General features: G+C 37.4%; 1 protein-coding gene and 1 pseudogene across 1 annotated transcript; both read right to left on the reverse strand.

Moving 5' to 3' along the window:
* Positions 1 to 3,138: 3,138 nt before the first annotated feature.
* Positions 3,139 to 5,154, reverse strand: LOC149044256 (dopamine receptor D5-like; annotated as a pseudogene).
* A 1,307-nt stretch (positions 5,155 to 6,461) lies between these two features.
* On the reverse strand, positions 6,462 to 8,710 carry LOC149044257 (uncharacterized). Its single transcript, XM_089210775.1, has 3 exons — positions 8,255 to 8,710; positions 7,587 to 7,736; positions 6,462 to 7,123 (listed from the first exon to the last, which is right to left on the reverse strand). The coding sequence occupies exons 1-3, from the start codon at positions 8,565 to 8,567 to the stop codon at positions 6,594 to 6,596; spliced, it is 993 nt and encodes a 330-aa protein (XP_089066901.1). The 5' UTR covers positions 8,568 to 8,710; the 3' UTR covers positions 6,462 to 6,593.
* Between the last annotated feature and the right edge of the window lie 308 nt (positions 8,711 to 9,018).

Below are 9,018 nucleotides of genomic sequence, written 5' to 3' on the forward strand. Positions count from 1 at the left end.
AATCTGGAATTTTAAATCCTCGCCACAGCGAGATATACGGTTAAGGCTGGCTATGAACTATACGTGTCAGTCGTTAGAAAAAGTTGTACAATCTTGACCTTTAATTGCATGAATAAAGTACCAAAAAGTTTCAGTTTCTTCGAAACAACATTAAAATTAAAGATGTTTTGACAAGAAGAAAAAAGCTTCTTTTTTCCATTGGTGACAAACTTACCGTCATTCTTATTTTATTTATAGTAATTATAATAAAGTTAAGAGAGCACACCTCTTAATATTAGGAGTTGCCTCTTTTTTTTCCCAAGTATCATAATACCACCTTGCGGTGCAATTGTCTCTCAAAGGTACCCCGAACAATCGCGAAAATGTTCTGGTCATTAATTAAAACTTAGCACACAGCCAGGCGTGACAGCCTTTCATTCCCATGAAAGACGAATGAATAATTTCTCCTCCCATTATCATGAAGCAGACGGTTAATGTGCGAACTTATAAAGAAGATACAGACATTGTTCGATAGAGGAGGAAATTATCAAAACTATCGTCATGAGAAATATGAAGACAATGTTGATGAGGATAAGAATTTGAGAGTGGAAAACTTTAGGTTCTATATCATCTAATATTACACTACTGATTAAACTGACGAAAAGTTACACAGGCAGAATGATATGCCTATTGTGAGAATAAAACAAGGTAATCTGGTATTATTCATTAAGTTGATAACGTAAATTGGCCAACGGGAAGAGTTTCAAAGCTGACGTGTTGAACGTCAGCCCTTCCTCAGATCGAAAGGAGGAATTGTGGGTTGTGTGTGTGTTTATATGCAGAAAATGGAGCTACACCATAGTAGAAACATGGTAACGAGAAAAACAAGAAAAAATTAGTTGAAGGAAAAGTGTTCGTTGATACCGTGGGGATTGAGAGTGCCGATTTTGGTTCTAGAGTTCGGCGGATTTCCGAACTGTCTAAATGTAGGAAAATTAAGGGCCGCATACCATTAATTCTGAGCAGCAAATGGAAGTTTACCGCCTTTCCCAAAATATTACGAGTTCGGAAAGCCGCTAAACTCAAGAAAAAAAAATATACCCATAGCTTAGTAGCGTAGTTCCATTTTTATTCTCCCACAATTCCTCCTCTTGCTCAGACGAAAGACTGACGCTAAAAACGTCAGCTTTGAATTGTTTTTATGGTTGCCAATTTACATTATCAACTCATTTGATAATATCAAATTACCGTGTTATACTCTCCCATCGACGCAGCACCATAGTTTCTTTAGTAACCATCTAACACCGTTGGTAATGAATTATTACTTATCAGCGCAATTGGCAGAGGATTGGCAGAAAAAAAGGATTCAATTTTTCTTAGAAGTCTCCAAGAAACTAGGAAAGTTAAAATGATAGTGCCTGATAACAAGTGTGCTACAAACGCCATCTTTACCACCATAGGTGCCCTTGAGATTACAAAGAAATGTATTTTGTCTTAGCCAATTATGACTCAACAATCGTTATTGCTGAGAAAACCCGTTATAAGCTAAAAGTACTTCCCCTTTGCATTCGAATAGAACTTCATTGATTTCGTCACTATTACGATTTCCTGTCGTTGCTTTTCTTTCCTAATCACAGCACTTGCCTTTGTGTAACATTTCGTTCAAAGTGCGGAGGTCGCAGATTGTCAATGCGTAAGGATTGAAAAAATAAGTCTATTACTTCCATCATATATGGATGAATTACGTATTGATCACTGGACAGCGCGTCGGTGCGGAATGGGATTGGGAATGATAAGTTGTCTCGGGACCAAGAGGGAGGTTTAATGAGAACAGAGCAGTTGCTTCTCTTTAGTCCGAGAGGACAAAATAAAAGAAATGATCCAATTCAACAGATTTTCAGCGGACAAACTTTCCAGATATCCCGAAGAGCTATAGGGCCTTTCTAATCATCACAATCCTATCTTGTTGTATCCGGCCACAGATTCCATTGGTAGGCTACTCCGAATTCAAAAGCAGGGTAATCGTAAAATCTATTTTGATCATGGCTTTGCCCTCATTTACCAACGTTTTAATTACCATTTTCTTTTCCCCAATTGGAACAAACTCCCACCAAAAACTAGTTTTCATCAACCATCCTCACAAATGAGCCACAGGCTTCGGACTATACATCCGTCTCGCCTCATGAATACTGGACTGCAGCTTCACCGATGCTCTTAGGGACTGTGGAAACGTGGAACATTCGTCCTTGTTGCTTACTGAAGCGGAATCTAAGTTGATTAAAGGACATTTTTTTTTTCAGCTCTGTCATGGCACTTTTCGTGAGAAACATCTTGTTTGGGTTAGTGGCGAGCCCGCGAAATGTTTTTTCAGCTGAAAAATTATGGTAACCGTCGAAGACCAGGTTGCAAACTCGAAGCCAGCTTCCTGAGATTGAGAAGGATCAACATAAAAGTAGGTAAAAAAAATCGTCTTGTCCCGAAGAATACCTTGTAGATAATTAGACAGATTAGATCTCTAGCTTTCTTATCTGTGGTCAACTTTTGCAATGCAAGTGGATAAAGACAAGCTCAAGAAAGGTGAGATAGAAGTCTAGCACTGCTTCATTTCGAGAACATTGGAACAAAATGATACCAAATCGACTCTATAGTAGATGTCTTTAAACCCCTAAGGAGTAATTAGGATCGTCAAGTTTAATCGTTCCATTAATAAGTTACTGAAAATAAATTTCGACTGATTTTCGACAACTCTAGCTGAAGCACTCATCAGAGTCAAAAATGTACCATCTACTCGGAACTAATTGGCCATTTTTTATAAATTTCTGGCATTTCCAGCAAGCAATTGCAATTTCCAGGTGAATTCTATAAACCTCAACTCAAGCAAAATAATGAGCAAAAAACATTAAAAAACCTGAAACCTAAAACCTTATAGGATCGCGGCGTATGTTCTGAAGAGCAATTGTCAAACTTTCTGTGTTATTGCCACTGTACTAAGGAATTAGTGTAGGATTCAGAGAAGCTATTAGAGAATGAAAAAGATTACCGATAAGGAGTTAGTTAAAATGACTGACAAACTGGATTTCCCCAATCTTACCCATTCAATCTGAAGGGAGCAACTCTCGATTGGAAAGACGACTTTGTATTTCGTTAGCTCTTTACAGCTAAAAAAAAATCTAGTAAATCAGTTTTTGTGAGCTGCTTTCGGCCTTTTTGAAATGCTGAATTTCGAGAAATACGTGAGAAGCTACTTACTTCGCTAACATTAAATGATAGGGTTAACAAGAAAACCTTATAACATCATAAAATTTGAATACAAATAAACAACTAGAATCAAAACGTTAGACCTCGGTGTTAAGACAAGCAAAATTAAAACAAAAGGCCCAGGAACGCAGACGAGTAATAAAGCAATCAAAATTATAAATATTGCAGCTTTTGGGTCAGTTTTTATTCTTTTAATCTCTTCTCGCGGCACTTGTTCGATTTGAATTCGATTCTTCTGGCGCAGTATTTCGATGTAGATCAGAATTAAGAAGCAAATAATGCAAATAGAGACCTCTATTCCGTACCCAATCAGGTTGGAGCGTCTTTTTTCACACTTAAATGCCAACGCAATTTTAAGAAATGTAATCATTGTTTCAAATGTCCATGCCAAAAGTTTGTCTATCAGTAACGTTTCCTTTGTGATAATGGTGTGGTACCACAGAGGGTATTTGACAGCAACGTAGCGATCTATGGTGATTAAAATCAATTGGCTCAAAGAGCCCTCTGTTCCCATTGCCATGCACTATAAGAAGATCTTTGTAATGGTGCTAAACGGTCCTACACCGAGAATTCGCCTCACGTTTACGGCTATGTGTATCGCTTGAATAACCAGCCTGACAAACAAATCCGTGCTCGTTATACCGGCTAGAAGGATGTTGGAGTTGCTTTGTAATCAACGTCTGGTTGTCACGGCAAAGATGACCAAAGAACTCAATAGAACTGCTCATGCTGATCGCTGTTACTGAAACTAGAAGAATGAAAGTGTAGATGGTTTCTGTCAGAAAAATTTTTCTCTAAGCTACGCCTGGCACAAAAGAAATATTAAATGGAAAGGCGTTAGACATTTTAGGATAGAGACATAGAATAGTTTATTTCGCCATCCGAGGAATAGAATTGTGCCGCTGTTGAAAAAGAAAGTCGTTTTATCTTGTTATAGGAGATGAAGACTTGCCCTATTTTAGCCTCATTGCCTCTCCATAACGTCAGAGGAAACAAGATTTGCAGATAGTTTTAGTCAGCACCCTAAGGTTTAGAAAGCCAGTATTCTTCCGTTAGCATATAGTGAATAATAATGAATCTGTCTTTTCTGACTTGATCTAGGTTCACTTTTTTCGACCTTTGACTAGTTTATGTAGCGGTTCAAAGTGAATAAAGATTAGGGGTTTCTTTACCCGAACTATGTGAGAAAATCTTTAAAACAAATGAGAACTAAACAGATTGGATTTAGCATGGAGCTTGAATTACATTAATCTAAGATTCCACGAACTGTTTTGAGCCTCTTAGATAGAAATTTATAAAACAACTCATCATTTTATTAACGATTCCGCCGAACACTAACCGAATCATCATTTTTTGACTTTTTTCAATTTTCGCAAGTTTATATTCTTCTGAAATTGCACCGAATAATTTTCTGCCTAACTAACGCAGTCAGTAGTTGACTCACTACTTTGTTGTCAGGATCGTAGGTCTCGTGTTTGGTTTCGCGTTCTAACAACAAATGTTTAATCTCCTAAGGTCAGCCAGCTAACATACCCACCCGTATCTGTCAGTAGTGAATATATAAGTATGTACTTTAGAGTTTACCCAGAAGAAGTAGAAAGATATGAAATGAGAGTGGAAATAAGAGAGAGAATGGAACACTTAAAGAACATGGACAGCGTGCAGCAGAGTTGAGTCATGCAGAATTCCGCAATTTAAAAAGTATTATCCAGTGAGAATCAAAGTGTGAGAGCCTTAGAGATTAACCAGAGTTACACATAATGAAACAAGCTTGGATGTGGGAGGAATTGCGTACTGGAGAATCGTATAAAAACAGCAGGAAAGACAGTTCTAGAGTCCTGGTGCCTTTCGCCGGGCGTGGTGTGCTCGATAGCTAATTCCTTCCCGCCCCTCACCTCCGACATTTAATGGTAACATACCTTGTAGTGGATATAGTCGTAACACTGGCTTTAGTGTTTCGACCACGTTTTTCCACTTCCCCTTTACTGTACTAAAAAAGCTGATTATAATTTTAAATTTTGATTTTGATCTGATCCAACAATTAAATATCGAAAGGTGTAATGGAAATGTTTAACCCTCCAACCCCCAAAACACAAAATTAGAAACCAAGGGTCTGAAAAACGATAAACAACATTATCCTTCTGTGGTCGCAATTTATTTTTTGTGATTGTAAAAAGAGATTTTTAAGCCCATCAATAATTTATGCTGCATTTATTACTTTGCTTGCAATAAACATGAACGCTAAAGATCACAGCTAATTTATGAGACCATGTAAAAAAATGAGAAAAAACCCCATACATCAGTTTAAACGTTTAAACTTTCATTTTTTCCTATAACAGACTGAATGTTTTCGGTACGAATGATATACAACATACCACATACAGAAACTTTTTAGTTTAAACACCAATCTACTGACTCTTTTTTAGGCTAAAAATTATACAATTTACTGACTTTGAAAGTGAGATATACATGTTTAATCGTAGTCAGAAACTGCGTCATGTTTGTTTCTTTTTTTCATATTTTGTTCTTATTTAGTCAGTTTGCTCCCCGGTAAGTGATATGATAATAAAACAAATTGGAAACGGTTGGAGTGAGAATCATAAACTTTGAATTTAGACATTACTAGTATGCTAAGAAGTCGATGAATTTTGTTTACGATTCCATGAGCGCCAAACTATACATCACTTGCAATTAACATTCTGCTTTTTATTTTCTTATCCCACTTGTTTTTCTTCCTCCCGACAATTTGTTTAGATATGCCAGAAACCTTCTAAGAACTTTCAGAAGAGCAAAGCGAGTAATTATTGTAACTGACTTCTATGAATCCTTAAATTTTTAGTCTTATCTTTAGGAAGGTAGTTAGAGTAACTTTCAGTTAAAAAAAAACATGGCTGTATTGGTGCTTATTAAAAGCCTCCTAACGCCTTGATCCGATATTTACCCAAGAAGTATTGTCAAAGTACAACCTAATACCCGCCCCAATAAATATCGGGAGGGCACGTGGGAATTTCATCATAACTGGACCTAGAGAGTGCTACTACATGACTATGAAAATAGGTCACTGCCTTTGCACTGAAGTTAGCCGAGTGAGAAACTTATAAATATGGTAAATAAAACGTAACACCAGCTACCAGCAAGTATGGAAACCGAGAGATAGGTACGCTCGGTCGAGCAAAACAATAGAAAATCTAATTTCTTCAAGTTTGAACAATGTACTGACAGACCAAGGAAAAAGAGGAAAGTGACCTGGTAAAATTAAAAAAACTTACAGAGTTATTCTTTTAATGCGCAGTTAGGAATTGCTCCTAGAAGGTCGATCAGGACTTCTCATTTAGAAAATATCAACTGTTCAGCTTCTAACGAACAAAGATTTTCCAAAAATCACCGATGGAGACGTTACCCCGGAAGTCATCGCATTCCCATCTACTCGATTGTATCACCCAGTGATAATGGCCTGCAATGAAAGCGGCGTGATTATACAATCTTTGTTTGATGTTGCTATGTCCCCATTTGCCTACCATGCGAGTTCCATTCTCTTCCCCCCATTTGTGGCAGTTTTCGGCTAGCAACGAGTCGTCATCATCCATTCTTACGAACGAGCCACAGGCATTGGGCATCGCATCAGTCAGATCGCTAAAGTACCGAACCACAGCTTGACCACTGCTGTTAGCCGCCGTGACCACGTGAAAAGTACGCCCAGTATTTTGCTTTCTGCAGTAGAACCTCAGCTGAGTGAACGACAAGATGGTTTGGAATTGTTTCATGGCTTCTTTACCAAGACACATCTTACTGTGATCGTCATAGTTTTGAATTCCGCGGTATGATGACGTCGCTGATATATCGGAGGAGCCGTTGAAAACAACATTGCAGACAACGAGCCAACCTCCTGAAATTATGATTGGTCATCGCGTAGAAAAAAAAATGACAGCAAAATTAGTACCTGGACACTTGTGATGCATTTTTGAAAAGATAAGGAGGCATTTTGTGTATTTGTTGGTGTTTGTGATGTGGTTTATTTCACTTTTTCTTCGTTTTGTTTGTTTTGTTTTCTTGTCAATATTATTTCTCACGCCATGTGGCCTTTAGGCATCATCAGATAGTACGTTGTCACGCTACAGTTGTTACATTACAACTTTTAAAACTTAACTTTTCGCTAATTGTTACACTACAACTTTTAAAACTTAACTGGCAATTAAATGGCAATTTTGAGATATTAGAACAAATCTTGCTTGTTATGAGTCAGACTTGGCAACTTTTTAGAAAAATGATCCTCCACGGTAACTTAACAACAGTTAATGTTGATAGGTACGGCCAAGTCAGAGCCTCTGACCATATTTTCCATCACTCACCACCGCTAGTTGTCATGTCACAGTAGGCTTTAAAAGGATTCCCACTCTCCTCAGGATCGATCCAGTACTCCCCGTCTCCTTTATGATTCCCAGAGTTCAGGATGTGTTTACAAGAATAGGCAGGTCGGTCGCGACTCCAACCAAGGGTATCTACACAGATACAGCAGTATGCATTTATGTCAAAATTTTATTCAAGAAACACTTGTAAAAAGTTTTAAGCTTAAGTTCGATGAGCGGCAAGAACCCAATGGTGTTGGGTCTGATTTGTTTACGTAAGTTTGGAAAGTTTAGACTGAGAGAGGTTGTTGCTTATACGGATAAGCCGGATTCTATACCATGAGACAAACCAGCCATGAAACGTTCGATTATCTTTACCATAGAATTTTGTTTTAAAGTCATGAGTTGTGTTAAGTACAGGTCTCGTTTCGCTCGGTGTCGCTTTAGTGCCCCACTTTTCTCCCCCCAAAATAATGATGAAGATGGTTGGGATATGACTCTAGCGTGCCTATTCTATTAAAACAACAGGAAAGTATGTTCCTTCTTTCGTTCTTTCTTGAGTGAGCAACCTTTCCTAAAATTATGACTTATCACCTAAGATTAATAAGTAAAAATATAATGAAAAAAATTAGATTTAGAATGATGTTTTTGCCATTAGGCGATTTTCATACCTCTTTTTGAACTTTTCTTCATATAATATCTTTCCCGGTTTCTGACAAAATTCTCCGGACTTGCCTCCCTAGTTCTGTTATTTAACTCACAAATGCCTTTGAACACTACGTTATAACTTTGGCATCTGCTGTCAGCGAGGCAAGCTTCTCTGCAATCCAGCGAACCTGGTCGAATTGGGAATGACTTAAAAGTGTGGCCTTTGAGCATCATTTGATAAAAGGAATAAATATCGGTTCCGCACTCATGGCTAGTAATGTAAAACACTCGTGACATTATAATCATCACTGTCATATATGAAGTTTGCCAGGCCATTAAGTTCAGATTAAATTTCCACAATATACCCAAAATTGAACGAAATTCTTCTGCATTGAAGACAGTTCAATATACGCTTGACGTGAATAGCCTATCAAATACAAATTTATACGTTTCGAGAAAACAAGGATAGAAACTTCGAGAAGATTCATTAAATACTAACAATGTATTGCATAGTATACTATAACATAATGAGTTTAATCATTCATCACGTCTTTGTGTTTGAGTACAAAGGATATATTTTTATTATAGAAAAAGTTGTCGGCTTCTTTCAAGTTTACCAAACATCAGAAATATCTCCAGCAAGGTTATGTTATTAACGTTTTGAGACCAGAGGTGATTAGATAAATATTTTTCTGAGAGAGTTAAATTTCAAATATTTCTTGTTTTGGAAACCTTTTGTTGTTGGAATCCCGTTGGCAATTAGCAATTGAAACAGAGAGCGTCGCCG

This window comes from Pocillopora damicornis, chromosome 6 (genome assembly GCF_964200805.1).
Source record: "Pocillopora damicornis chromosome 6, jaPocDami1.2, whole genome shotgun sequence".
Taxonomy (NCBI): domain Eukaryota; kingdom Metazoa; phylum Cnidaria; class Anthozoa; order Scleractinia; family Pocilloporidae; genus Pocillopora; species Pocillopora damicornis.

Excerpts from the sequence above, each read along its gene's own strand:
- LOC149044257 (XM_089210775.1), bottom strand. The coding sequence starts at position 8,567 with ATGGCCTGGCAAACTTCATATATGACAGTGATGATTATAATGTCACGA. Across the intron at positions 7,737-8,254 it reads GAAGAAAAGTTCAAAAAGAG|ATACCCTTGGTTGGAGTCGC; the intron begins GTATGAAAATCG and ends GTATCTGTGTAG. Across the intron at positions 7,124-7,586 it reads TGACATGACAACTAGCGGTG|GAGGTTGGCTCGTTGTCTGC; the intron begins GTGAGTGATGGA and ends TCATAATTTCAG.